The sequence below is a fragment of the Fragaria vesca genome, linkage group LG2 (genome assembly GCF_000184155.1).
Source record: "Fragaria vesca subsp. vesca linkage group LG2, FraVesHawaii_1.0, whole genome shotgun sequence".
Classification (NCBI taxonomy): Eukaryota; Viridiplantae; Streptophyta; class Magnoliopsida; order Rosales; family Rosaceae; genus Fragaria; species Fragaria vesca.
The window spans coordinates 21,574,557-21,596,176 of NC_020492.1; the positions used below are offsets into that span (position 1 = coordinate 21,574,557).

The following is a 21,620-nucleotide window of genomic DNA, read 5'->3' on the forward strand; positions in this document are numbered from 1 at the left end:
AAAAAAAAAAAAAAAAAGTAAAAAGTTTGCATGTCTACTATGTTGAATATTGGATTTTATTCTTCCGAATGGGTATTCTTCCAACTTTGTTAAATTCTTACGTCAAAGCCTAGATTTACCACTCCTCACTCCTGGAATATGCAATGCATCATAATGGCCAAAACCATGATAGAGAACTCTGATTGGATTTTCCTTCCCATATTCTTGCCCGTACTCGGCAATAGTTATTAAGCCGCCAGCCTTTTCATCATGCATGTATACTGTGATCGGCATTCTGCAGTCATCATGGGATTCATACTTCAACAACATAAATCAGTGAAATAACAAAGCTTAATGCAGCAACACTACATTAGAAAGCACAGAATAGATGAGTACTTACTGAAGAACATGTGAAGCCATTAACAATTCGGGCTCCCCTCCCCATACATGTGGCTTTCTTATTTGGGAGACATATGTGTCAAAATCACCTTCAACAAACCTATCTTGGAAATCAATGAAAACATACATCAGCTGACAAATATACATCTATATCTTATGTTGTAACTGTAATACAATGTTCATCCATAAAAATGAATAGTTAGGTCCCAACATGGATTTGACTGATTGTCGAATGATTTGGTGATACCAGCTATCAGATGTCACAATTACAAAGGCAGAACTAAGTTCACTGTTTCAGTGGATTAAGACTTTTATAACCCATGTCAACATATCTTTGGATCTCCTGACATTAGTCTAATAATCTGTGTATCATGCTTTCATGATTCATCTCAGATGCGAATGCTAAAACTAGGAAGCAAGGGGAAAGAAGGAATACAAGAGGGGTACCAAGGAAATCCTATTTCATCATCCAAAGAAGTTAAAATTCCTATTTTGTCATCCAAAGAAGTTAGAATTCATATTGCATCATCCAAAGAAGTTAAATGTTGGCCAGTTATTAGTGAATCCAAGCTCAAACCAACTTCAAAATCCCTGATCACATAATTTTCCTCGATCAAAGTCCTACGGCTATGCTTTTGCCAATCACACATATTTTCCAGTATATATGCTTATTTGAAAACTGGGACATATATACTTAACCGAAAGACCTTATGCCATCCAAAATGGAAATTTTACCAAGCATAGAAGGATGTCGTAATGTTTTGACACTCGCAATCATTAAACTTACCATTCTGTCTCTTCTCTCCTTTTGATAAACTCATCAGCAACCTAGAAGTTTGACAGAACAATGAAAAAGTGCTCAATTAACTCAAACCACAGAAAAAATATGAATGACATTAAACATCCTTATCGACCATGCTAAGCTCGTGGATGAGTGCTCTACGAAAGTAACTTATTATCAAATTTCATTTCTTTAGCTGACAAAGAGCGTAGGTCCAGTGAGTTGACAGGTAAAAGTTCAAATACTTCCAATTCACACAAGGTGTTGAAATATAAATATTAAAGCAAACTTAATCAAATGGCTGAGTTTTAAAAAGATACTGCAATTAAGCTTTTCTCTCTTTTTAACAATGGAAGGAAGTTTGGACTTATTATTGTATTAATGATGGAAAACAGAAACACACTCCCTCTGTAGTCATTTACTAACTGATTATAGTAATGATTCAAAACATAAACATACTCTAGCTCTCAAGTCATCTGCTAATTCTCTCTGAAGGCTTTGACTAGGAGCTGATTTTCCAGCTCTTAAACAAGCGCCATGAGCAACAGAGCGGAACAAGCACCTTCCATCTCCAGGTATACCTGTGAAGAATGGAGAAGTGAGTTATACGCCAAGTCAATTAGTGGTTTCAGATACATAATTACTCTACAAATAAATAAAAAAGGTGATGATGGAAGGATATGCTGCTCACCAATAATGGAATAGTCAGTATGAACTTTTTTTCCATGTGAATATGACAAATCACCGTCATCTTCCTTATCATCATTCTTATGAGTTGTTTCAGCGTGTGCTGGCTCAGAAGAATTACAAATCAGCAACCCAAACATTAAACCAGCATAACCACATTGTGTCCATGACATTGGGCCCACATTACACTTGATTTTGGGAAGCATTCCTTGTCTTGGGACCAAAATTCTAGTTTTCATGCCCCGACATGCCAATGAAATTTCTAGACATTTCTGAGTTCTTTTAGCATTAACTGTCAACGACCGTGAGTTGCCCCTATCCATGGAGAAGCAAGACCTGAAACAGCTTCCATGCGGTGTTTGGCCAGTTTCTGATGGACGACTCTTGGTGAGGGACAAAGTGCCAAATTTATTTCCCGATTTCCCTGGCTGCAGCCGATAACAATATGAACTGGATGCTCCTCGAGACACTACACTACAGATCTTACTGCCCATCTGCATTTCGATACAGCCGCTCATGCAAACAACATTATTTGCACCCTGGTTGATGTGAGTACCAACAACCGTATTCACATAGCCTGAGGCATAGAAGAAAGGAACTAGTTAATGCAACACACCAAACACCAAAATATTTTGATTTCACAATTATGTTGACATGAAAATTTCACCATGTACAAAAATTCTACTACAAGAGTTTGAACTCAAATCACAGGTTTAGATTTTAATGTCGACCCCAGCAACATGATCAATGACCAAAAAACAAAAGAATAATTCAAAGGATGTGACAAAACTAAAGCAAGATAATACGTCATATTACCTTGATAATCAAGATTTACCTTCATCCCATTTCACATCAATAGAGGTCCTCCCTACCAGTTAAATATGAGTTATAGAAAGAACCAGCAGAGAACATGAAAATAAGATGAAATAAAGCTACTGATTAATATGTGAGATGATATTTATACCAGCATTGTACACAAGCCACGCTTCCTTAATGCATACCTCCTACACAAAAACACTTTTTCCATTTAAATACTAACATTACTCTTGTATATCATTCTCCACTTTTTCCATTTAAGTTCTTGTTCACCTTGTTTTTGAACCCCTCAAAATCTAAGGTTATTTTCAAGTAGCAAAGAAAACTGCTCCCAAAACAAGGCCTCGCATTTATTGTAGCTGGGGCAAGGAACAATACAAACGCATCCCACATAATGCAAATTCACTGATTAGTATCAGCTATAAAATTTATATAAAAGCACCACGCAAATCGCTCTAGAATCTGAAAATGCAATACTACAGAGAAGCATTAAACAAATGAACATTTGCAATTCACATTCAACAAGCATATGTCTTTAGTCAATTAGCATTTACCACAACTCATTACCCAACAAATACACAAAGCAAGAATGGAATTGGCATTGGAGAATTCTAAGAGCAGAAGAGCAAAATGGAGATATATACCTGTGGCATTCAACCCAGCAAGAGAAGAACTACTCTAAAGAAAAGCCAAACAATATATACGAAAAGGATAAATGAATAAGAATTGTAGATGAAGAAGGAAGGGTGTGGAAGTAAAGAATAGGTGCATCAAAATCACGTTTGGGTGTTGGAATAAGGAACCCACCAAACAAAGAAAGGAGAGAGTACCCAATTAGGAAGCCATGGATAGATGATCGCTGAGGTATTGTTCTTTTGCTTCTTCTATTCTTACTTACTACTCACTACTTCTCGGATATGTGTCCGTCAAGTCAGGTGGAGAGGACTGTGAAGCTCGGGTTGTTAGGGTTGCGGAGGCAGTCCGCGAGGATGGCGCCGTCGACGAACTCGTAGACGAGGTAGACGTAGCTGCCTGAGAGAGACGCGCCGATGAGCTTGATGAGGCTGGTGTGGTGGGAGCGGGAGATGAGGGAGAGGCTCTGCTGTAGGTCAGGGAGGTCGATCGGGGTGCGGGACTTGCGCTGGAAGACGACGGCGTCCTTGCCGCGGAGGGTACCGCGCCAAGAGGTGGAAGTGGAGGAGGAGGAGAGGCGGTGGCTGAGGAAGTTGTTGGTGGAGGAGGAGATCTCGGAGGTGTCGTAGATCGTGGGGTTTTAGGGGAGGAAGGCGACGGAGGAGGCGGTGGAGGATTTGGAGAAGTTGTCGTAGCCGGTGGAGTTGTTGCCGCCGGTAGTGCCGTGAGTTGGCCGATAGTTCATCAGAAGAAGAAGGGTCTGACGGAATTGGGGTTCTTTTTGGGTTTCGAGGCTTTTTGATTTTTGGTGGGGTCTATTTTTTTCTTATTTTATATTTAAAAAATTAAAAAAAATTCCTTCGGGGGTGGGTTTGCCACAAAAAATAAAAAATAATAATAATTCGTGGGCTTAACGGGTTCCAACGTATTTCAACGGAAACCCGGAAATCCGTCAGGCCCGGCACGGTTAAGCTTGTTAACTAACGGATTCTTACCAGGTTTAGCCCGTTTAGAGTCCGGCACTGTAAAAATCTGCACTAGCCCGCACGGGTCTGGCCTGTTGCCAGGCAATATAAGTGACATTTCATGATGTTCACGTACTCACATCTATAAAAGAAAGTGAGATATTATGCACATGTCCCATGAAATCATAAAATTCTTCGATAATACTATAAAAATCTTTACATTGCATGATTCGTGATTTATGTAAAAACTAATCATTTTGACAAGTGATTGTGTGTACGGCGTACCATACTGCATATTCTTTAGATTTTTTTTCGATTAAGAAACAAAGAACAGATGAAAACAAAAACAATTATTACAACGAAAAACCCCTAATACAACATAAACCATGAAAGTCAAAATTAAAAGCATTGATTGAAGATAGAGGGAGTATGTTCTGCCAGCTAGCAACAAAAGTAAAATGACCAATGTCCGCTATGGAACCTGCAAGAAAATTTGCTCAACACCAAATGTGAGTAAAAGTGATAGAAATAAATCGTGTGGCAAGACATCTAATATCATATATAAAAGTTTGGATCCGCCAAGGCGTCTTAATGCAGTTATTAATATAATCAATAAAAATCTTAGAGTTACCCTCAACTTGAATTCTAATATAACCATGTAGAGAGGCAGCAAAGAGACCGACTCTTAAACCTAATGCGTCAGCCAAAAGGATATTTGCTTCAAACATTTAGTGGAAGCAACTAAATAACAGCCTTGATCATCTCGGATAACAAAACCAACATCAACATTATTATTTGGAAGGACAAACTATAAAAGTTTAGCTTAACAAATCCTATAACAGCAGAGTTTGTTAAACGAACTATAACAGCAGAGTATTCCTTATATTATACTTTGATGTGGTGACAGCAGAGTTTAGCTTAACAAACTATAAAAGTTTAGCTTAACAAATCCTATGAGAAGGAGAAAGTTTTGAGTGTAAATTAAACGAACTATGACAGCAGAGTATTCCTTATATTGTTTTTTCGTCTGTATTCCTTAGATTAAAACCAATTTCTAAGGAAATTGACAAGTGAAAAGTAATCATGTTGACAAGTGATCGAGTGTATGGTCCGGACTTGAGATTTTCAGGTCTGAGTCGAACTTTCAAAATTGGGCCCTTAAAGTATATATTTCATTCAATTTTATTTTCTCATTTTAAGAAACAAAAAAAATTCACGAACTAAAGTTATAAACTCAAAATCTAACAATAAAAAACATTAGAAATCTTGTTAAAAATCTTATTTATGCAACAAATCTCTTACTTATGCTGCTCATTTTTCTAAAATAGTAATTAATGATAATAATAATGGGTAAGATTTTATATTCATTTTTCTCTTTTGTAATCTAACACCACTCTGATTGGATTATGTTAATTATTTTTTATTGTTTGTAACTAAACTAACGTAATCACATAAAGAGAAAAAAAAATTTAAGGCCCCTTAAGGTTATGGACCCTGAGTCCAGCGACTCTTAAGACTCTATTCAGGTACGGGTCATAAGTATATCATACTGCATTTTATTTTTTGGTCAGTGGATATTCCTTAGATTAAAATACAATTTATTCTCGGATTTTTTTTTCTTTTTAGAAAAAATGAATAATAAGGAAAATATAACGAAAGAGTCCAGGTCTCACTGAAGGGAGACAACAACTCATTAGAGCGGGAGAAACAACACACCCACCGCCGGAGAGTTTTCACCGTCGCCGGTAACCATTTCAACCTCCTTAACAAAAACCTCTCATTTCTTCCAAACAAAACCACCGGAAAATTCACAGTGAGGTAAACATCTCAACGATGGCCGACAACGAACGCCTTCTCGCGAGAGAGCGCCTCCAGATCGAGCAGATTCGAGCCCTCGATCTCGAGGAACTGGAGGTCGAGGAGGTCGATGACGACTACGACGACTCCTCCGCCGACGACGCCCCCGCCACGTAAGCATCATCCTCCCACCTTTTCTTTGTTTTAGCCTGCAACTCATCACCGTGTGAATTCCTATGCCTAGGTTGTAACCTAGGGTTTATGAATCCAATTCGAATTGAAATTTACTGTGATTGTGAATTTTTACTGACTTTTGTTGTGGAAATTTGAACTTGAAGTGGTCGAGGCATGGCTGATGAGTACACCTTCAATACCTGTTTGGCTTCATTGCATACATACCTTGGCGGTATGCATTTAATCTGTCTATTCATTCGTTTTTGTGTAGTTATTTGCTTATACTTTCGACGCCGAATTGCTTAGTTATGTGTTATTTGTAACAGAGGTTGAAGATACTCATCATAGGATGGCGTTTTTGGACGGCGGAGCTGTATTGAACCTCCCTATCTTCTATCTCGAAGGTACTGCTCTATGCATTGTTACATTTCATAGTTCATTCAGATCAGTAGTTCAGTTAGATCCCAGTGTATCACTTCGGTAGCAGCCGAAGGTGTTCATTACTGTTCAACACTAGCAGGTGTGTGTGTGTGATTGACATTTCTGAGTAATGTGAAGAAATAATTATTAGACTAAAGAGTATGAAAGTATTCGAGGAGTTACGGATTGTGGTGTATCTTTTACATGCTCTCTGGCAATAAAATAGCTCCGTAGAGATGTCACACAAGTCTGCTAGTGTGTCTTGCTATTGCTATGTTTATGAACATTGTTGTGTCTGATTTTTTAGCTGCTGTGATAGCATTACCTAATTGTTAGGCCAGATCATTTTAGTCCAAATGCCTGAGGATAGAGAAGAATTAAATTTAAGTAGGTGCTGATATTGTTGGTAAAGAAAGCTTAGGTTTTTTTTTTTTTTTTTTGTGTGTGGTGTATTGCAGGGGTTGTCCTGTTCCCAGACGCTACTCTTCCACTCAGAGTTATTCAACCGAATTTTATAGTTGCTATTGAGAGAGCACTGAATCAAGTCGATGCTCCTTATACCATTGGTGTGGTATGTGAACTGCTTGTGAAGCTGCCAACTTGTTCTTCCCACACTTGAATTTTCTTCTCTAGTGTTTCATCTTAATTTTTCTGTCCTGAACTTTTTGCAGATTCGTGTTTACAGAGATCCTGACAATAGAAGCATAAAGTTTGCAAATGTTGGGACAACTGCGGAGGTATATTTAGTTCAGTGCTCATCTGTTTGAACATATTTCATCTGGTTTATATGTGCTTATACAACTCCTAAATAATTTTTTTTCTCTTTTACAGATTCGCCAATTTAGGCGATTAGAGGATGGCTCACTGAATGTGGTAACCCGTGGTCAACAGCGATTTCGTCTAAGACGACGTTGGATTGATGTGGAAGGAGCGGTTAGAATAACTTTGTGCTTTAGAGATTTCCAGTTCAGGAATCTATTGTGTTATGTGGTCATCTATATATTGACTAATTTGTTGTAAATTTTCATATGTCAGCCATATGGGGAAATTCAAATTATACAAGAAGATGTACCATTGAGGGCTCCACGGGCTGCATTTGGAGATCTGGCACCATTTAGTCACCGGAAAGGCCATAATTTCCCACGTGCAATGCCTTCACACACTTCTCGTAGGAATTCAAATGGATCTATGGATGTGGACAATGATTCAGAGCCAAATTCAGATGAAAGCTTTGAGAGCGCACTTTCTTTGACAGAAAGGGAAATTAACCGATCTGCAATTCAAACCTCTTATGGATCTGATGTAATGGATGAATCAACAAGCAGTGATGGTGAGAAATCAGAATTCCAATCTCAAGGATCACAATCTAAAGACTCTGATTCCACAGATTCATTGCATTCATGCCCCGAGAGTTTGGTTGATGTGGGGACCAGTTCTATATCAGAGATGCAATCATCCAAACAGAAAGATTCAAGTATATGTTGGAGAAATACAGACTCTAAACAGATACGTAGAGTTCCTAGAGCATTTTGGCCCTATTGGGTATATCGCATGTATGACTCCTATTGTCTTGCTCAAGAAGCAGCAGGTAGTTTGATTTTGCTTTAGTTCACACCTGATTTCCGAGTTCTTAAAGAATCCTTGAAATATACTTGATTCTGCATCTATGTATTGCAGATATGTGGAAACAGATAGTTGGAGCACCATTAATGGATTGTCTGGTGAAGAAGCCTGATCTTTTGTCATTTTACATCGCTAGTAAAATTCCTGTCTCTGAATCTACAAGGCAGGAGCTTTTGGAAATTGATGGTATTTCATATAGGCTACGCCGGGAAATTGAGTTGCTTCAGACTGTTAATCTTATCCGCTGTAAAACTTGTCAGGTTGCTTTTGCTTTGGAACCCTGTGTGTGCATAAATACATAACCTTTTGCCCGTATATGCTCTATTTACTTATGTTGGTGTGTGTTGTTTGGTATACGATGCAGACTGTTTTTGCAAGGCGGAGTGATATGCTGGTGATGTCGAGTGAAGGTCCTCTAGGTGCTTATGTGAACCCCCATGGTTGTGTGCATGAGATAATGACTCTACACAAAGCAACTGGCTTGGCACTCATAGGTTCAGCAGTGAAAGAATACAGCTGGTTTCCTGGGTATGACCTTTTACTAGCATTTTTTTATTTTTCTGACCAAATTTTTACTGTTACCCACTGATGTTATTATGTTTACATCCTAGAGCATTTATCATGCTTGAGGCCAGCGACTACTGAGTTTTCTTAAGTTTGAACAAATGTGGAAGTGTAGTTATGATTGTGGGAAATCAGAACTTATGTCATAAATCATATTCATAATATTGCATGGAATGACTTAAGGATATCAGGTACAGTGTAACAGAAAATGGTATCTTGTCTAATGCAAGTTTTCCTTTTCCAACCCCTGGGAATTCTGTCATTTTATTAGTAATCAATGGTTTGGTTTCCTAATGATCAATATTTAGATGCTGCTAGTTTCTATAAATTGATTGCTATGGAGTGATCTTAAAATTTTATTGTGTCTAAAATTTTTTATGCGAGAGGCTAAGATGCTAGTTTGCCCCTTTTTGCAGATATGCATGGACAATAACAAACTGTGCAACCTGTGAAACTCAAATGGGTTGGCTCTTTACAGCCACAAAGAAGAATTTGAAGCCTAGATTGTTCTGGGGGATTCGGAGTTCCCAAGTTTCTGATGACTTGCACTAATATCTCAGATCAAATCTTTTATGTAATGCGCTATATTTGTATATAGCTAGCTACTTGTATCTATCTGCAAATTGACACTGCACTTGTTAATCTTATTTAAGATCAGTACGCTTTACCTCCCTGTAATTCATATATAGAAAAGGTAGTCGTGGTAGATATTTCAGAGATCCTTCTGGCTTGAGAGCCTTTAACCTTGTAGCTGTTAAACATCAGCATGTTGGAAGTACCATGTGAAATGGTATTTATATATGAGAATGCTTTAGTATTACAGCATTAGGGACTCTTGTTTATGTATGAGCTCAGCTCCTTCGTTTGTTTTACCCATTTCCACAATGACAATGAGTCAAGACGTGTGTAAAACTGCTTTGATATATTGATACTTCAATGGTGAGATCCAATGGCGAAATGAGAATATGAATGCCCAAAATTGGAAGGGAGAAAAAAAAAATTACATGTTTGCAAGTTCTAAAAGCAACGTGAAAGGATTGAACTAAAAACGTAACCCAATGAAAGCAGTTATTTTATGGGAAGAATGATGATCAGCATTGCAGACACGCTGTATTTCAACGGTAGCTTCTGTAGAGTGGGCTGTACATTTTGCTCTCTGCATACTTGACAAGATCTTTTGGTCGAGGTAGATTAGAAGCCAGACCTATAACACAATCGATAACGCAACGTTAGTAAACTATTAGTAGAGTCTTGTGTCACTAGAACAATGTGAGAGAAGGTAACTTACCAAGGTCATAAACCGTAGCAGCAACCTTAGCAGCAATGTTTGCTGATATATTTCTGATGTTTGTAAATGGTGGGTAAATCAATCCTTTCTCGTAATTTTCTTCGGTAACTTGGGTAGCCAGAGCTTCAGCTGTTGCATAAAACAGAATGGAAGAAGTCATGCAATGAGCCTACCCTTATTACTAGTATAGTAGTATTAATAGATAACCAATGTCACTGTATAGATCATCCTTCCAGTACTTACAGGCTGCCAAAAGCATTTCATCCTGTACGCGAATGGCACCAGAGATGATCAGTCCCAAACCGAAACCAGGAAATATGTAAGCATTGTTGGCCTGAAGGAGATGGTGAGGAAAAGTAAGATCCCATTGTCCAAGTCAATTTCAAATGAAAGAGAGTAATTCATAACAGAAAATTGCTCGAGCTAGATATACCAACCTGGCCAGGCACTAGGAGTTTGCCCTCATATTCAACTGGTTCAAATGGGCTTCCACTAGCAAAGATTGCTTGACCCTGAGCATGAAAAGAGATATGATTATCAAAAAGGGATCTACTAGTTAATATAGCCCCATAACCAAAGAAGAAGGGAAGAAAGTAAGAAAGAAAGAACCTTGGTCCATGTGTAGGCTTCTTCAGCTGTACACTCAGATTGTGATGTTGGGTTGGAAAGAGCAAGGATAAGAGGTTTCTACATGCCAATCACCAGATCAATGTCACTACTTCAATTTATAATCACATTTACTGATTTACATAAAGGAATAGGTGGGAATTGAAGAGAGTGAGAACCTCATTGAAAGATGCCATGGCCTCAACCACATCCTGTGTAAATTGCTTTCCCACACCAGATGTTCCTATCAACACTGTAGGTTTGATTGCCTGAGGAATTATGAGCACAATGTAAGATCACTTTCTTGCAGATATTCTGTGATCAAATAAATAATAAAACCATTTGCACACCTTCACAGCATCGACAAGTTCCCTGATGGGTTCATGCTCATGAGCCCAAGGCTTCTTAAAATGTTGAAGTGATTCTACACGAGATTGAACAATCAATCCCTGCAACAAATATGAAACATAGTTATAACCCAAAAGAGAATGAGAAAGCTATTTCCTATATAATAACCAAATGCATAATTTTTAAGGAACTCAATCACATTTTAAGTACCTTTGAATCCACAAGCCAAATCTTCTTACGGGTTTCTTCAATTGGAGCTTGTGTCTGCCAAGGTTTAGCACATTATTGATTACAAATCTTTAGCGAAAGGAAATGACTTTGTTTTGGGTAAAAGGGAGAAGGAAGTACCTTTTTTGATATCTCAAGAGCAATAAGCTCTGCTATACCAGTTCCAGCCTTCAGTAGCAAAGAAACAAAAGTGAGAAACTACATCCAGAAACCAGTGCATTTAAAAAACAGACCCTTAATTCCAGAGTATATTTGAGGTTACCTCTCCAGCACCCAAAAATAAGAAAGTATGATCAGCTAAAGTTCCTCCAATCACTTTCAAGGATGCTATAAGCCCAGCTAACACCACAGATGCTGTTCCCTGAATAAAAAAGATTGAAACCACAGTTTAAGATGGTTCTCCCAACACACAATTTCTAACGAAAGTCATAAGAAGCTGAGCAAGTTACCTGTATATCATCATTAAAGACAAGGTGACTTGAACTGTATCTAGACAGCAGTTCAAAAGCATTGTGGTTTGCAAAATCTTCAAACTATAAAGCCACAGAAAGAAAACTTGGTCAGTTGTTGCTCAATAAAAATGGTTGGAAAAACACGAAACTTATAGATATGCAACATGTTGAGATGAAGGCAATTCTACCTGAACAAGAATTTTCTCCCCATAATTCATCTTAACTGCAGTCATGAATTCCTCAAGAAGCTCTGCATATTCCTAAATCATAAACGAAAAAGACCACCTTAGTTACAGAAATCACATATTTCATGCTGTCAAAAAAGCATACAAGAAGATAGAGATCAAAGAAAAAAAAATATAAAACCTGTCCAGTTGCTCTCTTGTGCTTAAGCCCAGTGTAAAATTCATCATTCAGCAACCTCTCATTGTTTGTGCCAACATCAATGGTAATAGGCAAGCACTGTAGACAGTACATACAGATGGTAAGACTTCTAATGAAACATGTGTATCAACAAAAGGACGCAGTAGTGGTGAAAATGCTTACTGCTGCTGGAGGAACTCCTCCCAATGCTGTATACAAAGAAAGCTTTCCGACTGGAATTCCCATTCCCTGAAACATTTGGACTATATGAATTCAACTAGAGACAATGGCAAAATTTCCAACTGATCTATCTACATGATTTCAGAGACACTTTCAACATAGTATACATACCTGACAGCCAAGATCTCCAAGCCCCAAAATGCGCTCACCATCAGTCACAACAATTACTTGAATTCTCCTTTCTGGCCAGTTTTTTAATATTTCGAGGATCTTTCCCCTAGAAAATTTCAACACTCAATATATGGTTGCCAGATTCACAACTAATTCATAAAAGTTGGAGGCAAAAGTAATCTGTTAACTGGCCATACTTGTCCTTTAAACTGATATAAAGACCCTGAGGACGCCTGAAAATGCTGCCATATTTTTGGCAAGCCTCTCCAACTGTAGGGGTGTACACAACAGGGAGTAGTTCCTCAACGTTATCAATCAAAAGCTTATAAAACAGCCTTTCATTTCTCTCCTGTACAATGAAAGGAAAAGTACCAAAGAAGTAAGTGAAAATGAATGACAACAATCCTTACAAAGTAAGTTGTATCATCTGAAGCTCAATAGTTTCAATTTTTATGGGCTACCATCTTGATAAATCTACACTCTACAATAATATCCAGTACCAATAAAGAATAAACAACCAAATTTACCTGAAGATCCATCATGGCCATATATCTTTGCAATGGAACCTCATACTGTCGAAGATTGTGCATCAGCTTCTTTTCCTAACCAAAAAGTATTACGGGAATGTTTAGCAAAAAAGAGAAACACCAAAAATTAGACTTATAGTAGTGAGAAAGAGATTATAATCTGTTAAACAAAGGAATTAGATGAACTTTGAGCAATGTCATTTTGTAACCTGAAGCTCTTGGCTCAGGACAGCTGGAGGCAGAAGGCCACGGATGTAATGAGCATCTCTCTCCTGCTCAGTGAAGGCAAGTCCTTTGTTGTAGCGTGGATCACGCAACAAAGTATGTCCACTGTAATACATGGAGATTGCAGGTAATGCATTAAAAACTGGAAAATTTGTATATGCAAATTCATTAACTAGAAACATCGTGGAGGAAAGACAAACATGGTTTTTACAAGGTGTCTATAGACAACCACATTCCTGAATTACTAGTCTTACATTAAAAGAATAAACTTGGTCAGTCCTCTTTAGGAGTCTAGGAACAAGAAGTGCTGAAGCAATCAAAGCATAACCAATCGCACTTTCTTCCATCTTGTGTTATCAAAACATCAAGTTGAAAATTGCAAAGAATCTGTACTACAAATTTACGTTCTGATACAATAATTTTTTTTTTTTGTAAGTGACTACTCTCAAGCCAAAGAAGGCCATATTCTATGTGATCCCTATAAATCTGAGGTGCAAGAAGAATACAAAAGAAAAAGATCTGCCCACAGATTCAAATGAGCGACGAGTATCTGCATTGAAAATCAGGAAGTTTTTACATCTAAATAAGATATACCATCTGAACTAATCCAACCTGCAAACTGTAATGACCCTAAAAGCACAATCTTTTTGTATAAACGTGAGACAAACAAATGGTTCCCAACAAATCAGAAGGAGCACACATCAACATCTTTATCCAAAATAACGCAATGTAGAGACAAACTCAACATTTTAACTTTGCATAAACAACAGAAAGGGAATACAAAAACACAAACACAAACATCAAAAAATCTCATTCCCTTGAATACTCATGAGGGTTGGATAGATGAGCCTATCTCTCACCTTGCAACAGAAGCAGTCCAGGGAGTGAGAACCTGATCCACCGTGGCAGAATCCTCACCGTACACGTCCTCACCAAAACCACCCTTGCCCTGCATCTCCTTCACTACACTCCCCATGAAAGCCCAAACCTTTGGTTCTCCCACACCCACTATTCTCTTCTGCAATCACCAAACAAGCTCAAACACAACAACCCAGAAAACCAATACAGGCAATGCTGACTTGTCTTGCATAGACTTGGACAATGCCTGCCCTTTTATAGCAGAAATTTCAGCAAAGATTGGTTCTTTTTCTGTCTCTCTCTCTCTCTCTCTGATTTAATATTTTACAAAATGAGGTGAAAACAACTAATTGGGTTTCATTGTCAAATAACCACGTGTACGATCTTATTCAACGAAATCAAGAAAGGCGATTCTATTTTTCAGCTAACTGTTGCAAGCTTGCAATGACATGATGAGGAGTTTAATAAGAAATGTGTACCAGGAAGGTGCGTCTGTTCAGAGACATCATCATATTAGAGGCTACGGCTGATATCATCATCAAATTCTTGCGTCTCCACACTCTTGGGAGATAAATATCAAATATTTATTTTGGAATTTCATTTTCTCTTTTTTCTTTCCTTTTTTTACTTATGGGTAGCAAAATTTGACTTGGAACATTGGCTTCACAGTATATATTATTGGACCGATATCTGGTTCATGGACTTTTTTTCATTGTTTGTTATAGGATATCTATCTGTTGTGCCTAATTTGGTGGTTATAGACGCTATCAAACTATCAGTTCGTTTAGTGGTAAGACATTTCTATGCAATAAAACATCGGTCAGTGTTTCAAGTTGGAAATGAACAAAACTTCGATAGAGTTTCAATTTCGACTTTCTCCTCTTCTTTGCGAAAAGGAAAATATGGTAGTCGTGGTTGGACTAAAAAGGAAAGATGCTCAAACCAGCTGCAAACCAAACCCTTTTATTTCTTCTATGAGAATGAATGAGATCCACATTTTGTGATGAGGAAATAGATTGGTACAAACACTCCGAGGAGATGTGGAATCGTAGCCACTAAAATAAAATCAGCTTCCCTTGGCTGCGCAATATAATTTGATCATCTAGTCACTGTTCTCATATATAATTTTGTGTTTTTGAGAATGAACATCCCTAGTTTCCCTACCACATTTGGTTTGTGCTCAAATGTCATTTTCATTTCAATTGTATTGATATGACTTGTAATACAATGATCCAGCCACTTAGCTGTGAGAGTGAGACCTTGAAATGACTTGAACATAACTCGATACTCGGAATCCATTACGGCCCTCCTTATTCCACTTGTGTGCAATTCACCTGGTTCGAAGTTCGAACTCATTTTGAGGCTTTAAAATTGGTAGAAGTTACGTTTATGGTCATTTTAAATATTGTTATTTCACTTCTTTGATTTTTAGTTTCCGTAATCTTATCAAAGCTCGGTGTTTGATTACTTCTTGCGATAAAATTGTGTTTTTTTAGGGTTTCGGGTTTGATCGACGAAGCATCAACTTTCAAACACCAATAAGTTCGTCGGTGATTGATCGATCAGTATGGTCAATTCAGTACAAACTATTAAGAAACAGTCTTTCACTATTTTATATCGCTACTACTAATGCATGTACTTAGTGGCGGGCGTACTGTCTTTGTTTATTCGATGGGATCGTTCATATAATATCAAAAGAGATTGTGATATCGATACTATGAATACTCTTTGCAAATTAGTTCACTCGATCATAATTTTCCAAGTATGTATATGTATACATATCAATGATATTCTTTGTTCAGATGCTTCGTTAGTTTTATAGTAGGAAACTCCATAGATCGTCCAACGTACTCTATATTGTATGCAATAATCTTCATCCTGCGATTGTAATTAAACCAACTCCAAATACAAACTCTATTTCCGACTTGCATTTTTGATTTCCTGTAAGCTAACCCTTAGATTTCCAAGGGTCTGCATGTTAATTTGTATCAGGAAAAGCACCAACGCAGGTATATAGAAGAATCGATCATGACTTCATGATAAGATAATGATCACGTACGCCATACAGACAAGAAAACTTGAGGTGAGTTTTTGTTTCATACTTCACGTCGAAATTGACTTGGTGCATGGTAGTTTTAGTTTATGATTCCACCCGAAAGAAGCAACCAAATCAAACCATTTTCCACGCGATTAATCTTCACTCTTTGTGATCGAGGTTGTTGGACCTTTTGGGTTAAGTGAGAAAGGAAATAATGCCGAAGTGGTCGTTGTTGTATTCTGTTTCATACTACTTTGAGGTGGTGACTGGGGAAGCTATTATCCAATTGATGAACTGCATACCAAACCCGTCATGCACGCCTTAGCTACCTAAACATATCTAGTTGCTTATCTCGATCATCATCATTTTTCCTCTCTTGTTTCACATGAAGCTTCCGATGCTTAAAACTTTCTGCTCGTCGTATCTACACTTTCACCCAAAAGTTTTAAGTTTCTCATGTACTCGTTGCGTACGATTTTTAACTCGATAAACTTGAAACATGTTAAAAAATACGATTACAACGTATTTACAAATTTTTAATACCTACCTGCACGATGTAGATTACAATCCATAGAATCAACGTAGTCATCTTGGTGTTCTCATCTTGGTGTTCTGTTGAATGAATTGATGTATATATTTATTCATCAAATTGATATTGATTAGTAGTATATATGGATCTCTAATTCGTATCCCAATTATTTTCCACATCCTTTTTTGTTGTCTTTCACATTCAACTACACTCAACTCCTGAAAAACTATGGAGTTGTTGTACTTGGACTTAACTTACTGATGTACTGGAGATCTCCATATGCTTTAAGTCATCACCATATTAATTTGGATTTACTCTGCTTCCCCCTTAGTCCAGACTCCCCTCAATTTGGACCAAGAAATTTATATATGCTCATTTTAATTATAAGGGACACAATTATAAAGTCCTTTTGCCTTTATTTGAATTTGAAATACTCCTTTCATGGCGTGTGGACTCCATGCATGTATAATTGTATATATTGATGTTGAAGATCTAGCTACCAAAGAACTAAGGCATTGCATTTGCACCTACCAACCCCAAACCTGTATGAAAATGAACGGAAAACAACATCTTACTATAAATATATGCACATGACCGGATACGATGACAGTATATGGAATATTGTGTTTCTAATCTCATGTTAGATGCTCCCACGTTACAACTAATCCACTATCAAGTAAAATACATCATTTTTTTTTTATCAGGGAGATCTGAAAAAGAATGATATTGATATCAAATCCATCAAGTCCAGTGTGCTTCTATCATGTATTATATAGTTATCGCCACACCTACAAAGTATTCTCTCTTCTTCTTCATGACATGCTTTTAAAATGAGGTTTTGTAAGTTTGATCGCTTCGTATATATCTTCACATGAGATACCTTCATTGTTTCGTTTACTGCTTCATATGTCATACAGTGTTCATAGTTCAAGTTTGGTAAAAGTTGCTCATGATAAATTTCTTCCACTTGGTTCGACTTTAAACAACGAAGATGATCCAGAAGAACCATCCAACAAAACTACATGGTCCTTGTTTTAATGTCAAACTAATGAGAATGGTAATTCATGATCCCAACTCTATTTGGGCCAGGCCTTTACTCCGAGTTGGGCCCTTAAAAAAACGACATCCCTTTATTTCCTGACACACCTGGTTACCCTGGTAAAGCAAAACTATTTGGGGTTTTCTGACTGTTCTCACTTCTCAAATATCAAAGCAAGCAAAAAGGAAAGCTACCTCTGTTTCACTGTTCTATCTCAAACTCAAAACAAAACTAAATTTCCAAAGCCTCTCACCAAGCTTTAAGGGTTTTCCAAGATTGGGATAAAACTCAAAAATCTTAATTAGGGTTTTAGAGAAAGACAGAGCAACATGGACCATGGCCTTCGTCCCAGACAGAGGGAGTTCTTCATTGGCTTCACAAAGGGCGAGGTCTGTGTAAAGTTCTCTCCTTTTTTCTTTTTTTCTTCTTAAATTTCATTCCTTTATCTTTATAGCTATCTGGGTTTTATTGGGTTTATTTGATACTTGCATTGATTGAAATTTTGGGCATTATTGGCTATTTTGGTATTGTTATTTGCATGGGGTGTGATCATTCAGTTGAAATATCTACACGAATGTTTCAACAGTGTTTCTACTGTTCTACATTGGTAAACCCGCATGCAATAATGGACTTCAGTTTCTGATATTGAGATTATCTACAGAGGGTTTACTTTATTTGTCTTCATCATTATGAACAGATGGAGAGAATGGACAAATTGGTGAGGGAATCAGGTGAAGAAGTGCTAGCCAAAGAATTTTGTCAAAATTTGGCCAAAAGTTTCAAGTGAGTTTTTTGATTTTATGGTCTGAACTCACTTTGAACTTCAAATAATTATACTGAGTTTTCTTTCCAATGATTGTTTTACTGCTCTTGAAGTGCTGATTTGGCTTGGTTATGTCTGTGCAGTCGCTCTGTTGGTCGTGCTGGAAAACCAATTGTGAAATGGATTCAGGTTGCACATTCTTTTCTCTCTTCCTTCCTTTCCTTTGATTGCAGTGGAATATCGCTATGCTGTTGTTAGTCTGTTACTACTGTTCTTACTACATTGTGGCATCTTTTCTGTTATTGTTGTGTTAGGTGCAAAATTGGTTCCAGGAAAGGATACAAGAGTTTCCAAACATATTGAAAGATCTCCAGGGAGTTTGTCCTTCCACTAAGGCACCTAAAACCAAAGAAAAACCTAAAGGTGCTTCATTATTGCTTGTTTCTCTTATTCTATCTCTTGTATTACTCAAGCTTGTAAAGGCTTTTTCAAATTGATTAAATGTATTCGTGTGTTTCGCTGGTGAACTCTTATACTATATAGTACAATGGAAAGTGTTTTACCGAAAGCTTGCTGAGCAAAGTGAATTTTTGAACTGTTGTACTGACTACTAGTTCTTTTATAATCTTGGTTCTTGCCCTCTAGTTAGATACTGTAATATTGACAACTCTCTTTCTTCTATATTAGCCAACAATGCTACATTTAATAAGTTGGCCGAACTTTTTCTTATAACATCATTTACTAATTGTTGTTTCAACTTTTCCGTAAAGTTCAATCCAAAGCAGAAGAAAAGATCCCAGAGTCAGAGTTGGAATTTGAAGCTAGGTCATCAAAGGATGGGGCATGGTAAGCATTTACAAGAAACAATGACAAAAAATTTCATTCAGATCCTTTTGTTTATCCTCTTGGAGTCATCAACCTTGTGTTTATCTTGGCGGGATAGTGTTTTATAATTAATCATAAGAAGATTGATATGGGATACAAGATTTAGGTTGCTTATGAAAAATTTAACTATCATGAAAAGTGTATAACTTTGGTGCCTGGTCTTTTCAACTATGTCACTTTAAAGAAGAGATAGAGAAAGTTAGAGCAAGGATGATGAAGAATCTGATAAACACAATTTTAGGTTATGCCTGTAATATCAGATAGTGACCCCTCTCAAATAATTTATGGTCAATTCTGCTATATATTCATCTGAAATGTTTACAACTATTACAATTTTATGTTGTGATTGGTTAGTGCACACATAGTCGCCCTGATAGTACTAATAAGGAGATGTTGTTTTTCTCAATTGAAGTGAGGTTCAGAGTTGCCTTAAATGTCATCCTTCTGATGATAGGTTGCAGATGTTAGATCAACATAGTTTTTTCTTTTTTGGCTTAATATTCATCACTGATTGGTAATGCTATATTGATGCATTCGATTTGAATGGGAACTCCCGCATGTTTTGAATTTCTCTGTCACTTTACAGGTATGATGTTGACATGTTCCTGTGTCACCGAGTTGCTAGTGCGGGAGAAACTGTAAGTATTTCACAGCCTTTTCTTATTGCTTCATACACTGCTGAGATGTTTCCATTTGACCCAACAGTCAGTCTGAACTTTGGGGTAGTTTTGAATCATAACTGTTGCTGCACTTAGTATGGAGAAAGATGTTGTCTACCAAATAGGCCTATCTGTACCTATATACAGAATACTTTGATAAGGTTGATATATGTTGCATCGCTTTTGGATATGTTTTTATAATCATTTGATGGATTTTGTCATTTATTAAAGGAAGTTCGTGTTAGATTTGTTGGATTTGGTGCCGAAGAAGATGAGTGGGTTAACGTAAAAAAAGCAGTGCGAGAGCGCTCTGTGCCCCTAGAGAATTCAGAATGTAGTTCATTGAAGGTTGGAGATCATGTCCTCTGCTTACTGGTAATTCAAAATTGTTGTTTATTGTTGTATAACCTTTATACTTCTTCCAAGTTGATAGCACTTTAAATTTGGTGTTTTGGCTGTTATCAGGAGAAGAGAGATCAAGCTATCTACTATGATGCTCATATTATAGAAATCCATCGAAGAATGCATGATATAAGGGGGTGTAGGTGTCTTTTCTTCATTCGGTATAATCATGACAATAACGAGGTAAGTGTTAAGTTGTTTTTTGATCTTTTTCAATACAGTTGTCTTGTCAGGTTAAGGTAAATTGGCTACAGTGTGATGATACTCGTCTTTCTGCAGGAAAAAGTTCGGTTAAGGAGACTGTGTCGTAGGCCAATACGGTAGAAGATGGGCAATGACTTCTTAGCCGAATGCATGGTCACTTCTTTTTTGCGCACGAGCTGTGCGGCACGGATAGACTAGATCACGACATCACTTTGATCCAGGATTGATGATGGTTGTCTGTGCGTGTTGTAATGTAACTTATTTTCTTTGTATCAGAATAATGGTTGATTAATAAAAATAAATAAGAAATAGAAGACGAAGGAAAAGAAAGATCTTGCTTGATCACATATTTGTTTGAGTTTTTGTTGTTGTGTTGTGTTAGATTAAGAATCTTAAATTCTTAATTATAACTGAAATATAATAAGCATGCTATGAAATTCACGAACCGAAATTGATGTATTACGGTATTAGAACGAAATTGCATAGAATTGGAGAGATATTTGTGCCTTGGGAGTACGAATTACAAAACCAAGAAGGTAGATATCTCGTTTGACAGCAACATTTGCTATTACATTTGAAACCAAGATGAAATTGCATAGAGTTGGAGAGATTTTTGTGCCGGGTGAAATTGCAATTACAAAACAAAAGAAGGTAGATATCTCGTTTGACAGCGCATTTGCTTATTACATTTGAAACCAAGATGAGCCACCGGGAGGAGATGGAGCAGTGATGAGATCGTCAGCGTTGCCATTCAACCGAAGACGAAGGTGTCCACAATTTGTTTCTACAAAGAGATGACGTCGCAATTTGTACGTGCACAAACTGCGGCAAGGACGGAAACCCGTCCAGTGGTATGAAGTTGAACTCTTGCGTTGCTCTGTGATTTTTTGGGTGGTAAAATTAAGGTTTGCTGAGTAGCCATGGAAAACTGGTCTGGAAAAACATGCATAATGAATGGAGATCGAGTAGTGATGAGGATGAAGGTGCCTTTGGTCTCTGTTTTATAGAGGATCGGAG

The 21,620-nt window shown here is 37.3% G+C and overlaps 4 protein-coding genes across 4 annotated transcripts; 2 read left to right on the forward strand and 2 right to left on the reverse strand.

The window, feature by feature from the left end:
* On the reverse strand, positions 1 to 3,070 carry LOC101296829 (OTU domain-containing protein At3g57810-like). Its single transcript, XM_004291114.1, has 6 exons — positions 2,663 to 3,070; positions 1,851 to 2,423; positions 1,619 to 1,740; positions 1,166 to 1,206; positions 380 to 478; positions 1 to 274 (listed from the first exon to the last, which is right to left on the reverse strand). The coding sequence occupies exons 1-6, from the start codon at positions 2,685 to 2,687 to the stop codon at positions 103 to 105; spliced, it is 1,032 nt and encodes a 343-aa protein (XP_004291162.1). The 5' UTR covers positions 2,688 to 3,070; the 3' UTR covers positions 1 to 102.
* A 2,861-nt stretch (positions 3,071 to 5,931) lies between these two features.
* On the forward strand, positions 5,932 to 9,731 carry LOC101297109 (protein cereblon-like). The gene is made up of 10 exons (XM_004291115.1): positions 5,932 to 6,230; positions 6,396 to 6,463; positions 6,558 to 6,635; positions 7,110 to 7,222; positions 7,323 to 7,388; positions 7,483 to 7,584; positions 7,687 to 8,239; positions 8,329 to 8,534; positions 8,639 to 8,802; positions 9,255 to 9,731. Exons 1-10 carry the CDS (start codon positions 6,094 to 6,096, stop codon positions 9,388 to 9,390), a joined length of 1,623 nt encoding a protein of 540 aa, XP_004291163.1. The 5' UTR covers positions 5,932 to 6,093; the 3' UTR covers positions 9,391 to 9,731.
* An 11-nt stretch (positions 9,732 to 9,742) lies between these two features.
* LOC101297400 (NADP-dependent malic enzyme-like) lies at positions 9,743 to 14,624 on the reverse strand. Its single transcript, XM_004291116.1, has 19 exons — positions 14,087 to 14,624; positions 13,211 to 13,331; positions 13,002 to 13,076; positions 12,672 to 12,823; positions 12,475 to 12,580; positions 12,307 to 12,372; positions 12,127 to 12,222; positions 11,949 to 12,020; positions 11,758 to 11,841; positions 11,571 to 11,669; positions 11,429 to 11,476; positions 11,291 to 11,344; positions 11,083 to 11,181; positions 10,912 to 11,001; positions 10,736 to 10,813; positions 10,564 to 10,638; positions 10,370 to 10,460; positions 10,127 to 10,255; positions 9,743 to 10,042 (listed from the first exon to the last, which is right to left on the reverse strand). The coding sequence occupies exons 1-19, from the start codon at positions 14,200 to 14,202 to the stop codon at positions 9,954 to 9,956; spliced, it is 1,740 nt and encodes a 579-aa protein (XP_004291164.1). The 5' UTR covers positions 14,203 to 14,624; the 3' UTR covers positions 9,743 to 9,953.
* A 3,229-nt stretch (positions 14,625 to 17,853) lies between these two features.
* LOC101297690 lies at positions 17,854 to 20,950 on the forward strand. The gene is made up of 9 exons (XM_004291117.1): positions 17,854 to 18,079; positions 18,388 to 18,473; positions 18,597 to 18,642; positions 18,768 to 18,876; positions 19,224 to 19,299; positions 19,925 to 19,976; positions 20,229 to 20,372; positions 20,463 to 20,582; positions 20,679 to 20,950. Exons 1-9 carry the CDS (start codon positions 18,020 to 18,022, stop codon positions 20,721 to 20,723), a joined length of 738 nt encoding a protein of 245 aa, XP_004291165.1. The 5' UTR covers positions 17,854 to 18,019; the 3' UTR covers positions 20,724 to 20,950.
* Positions 20,951 to 21,620: the final 670 nt, after the last annotated feature.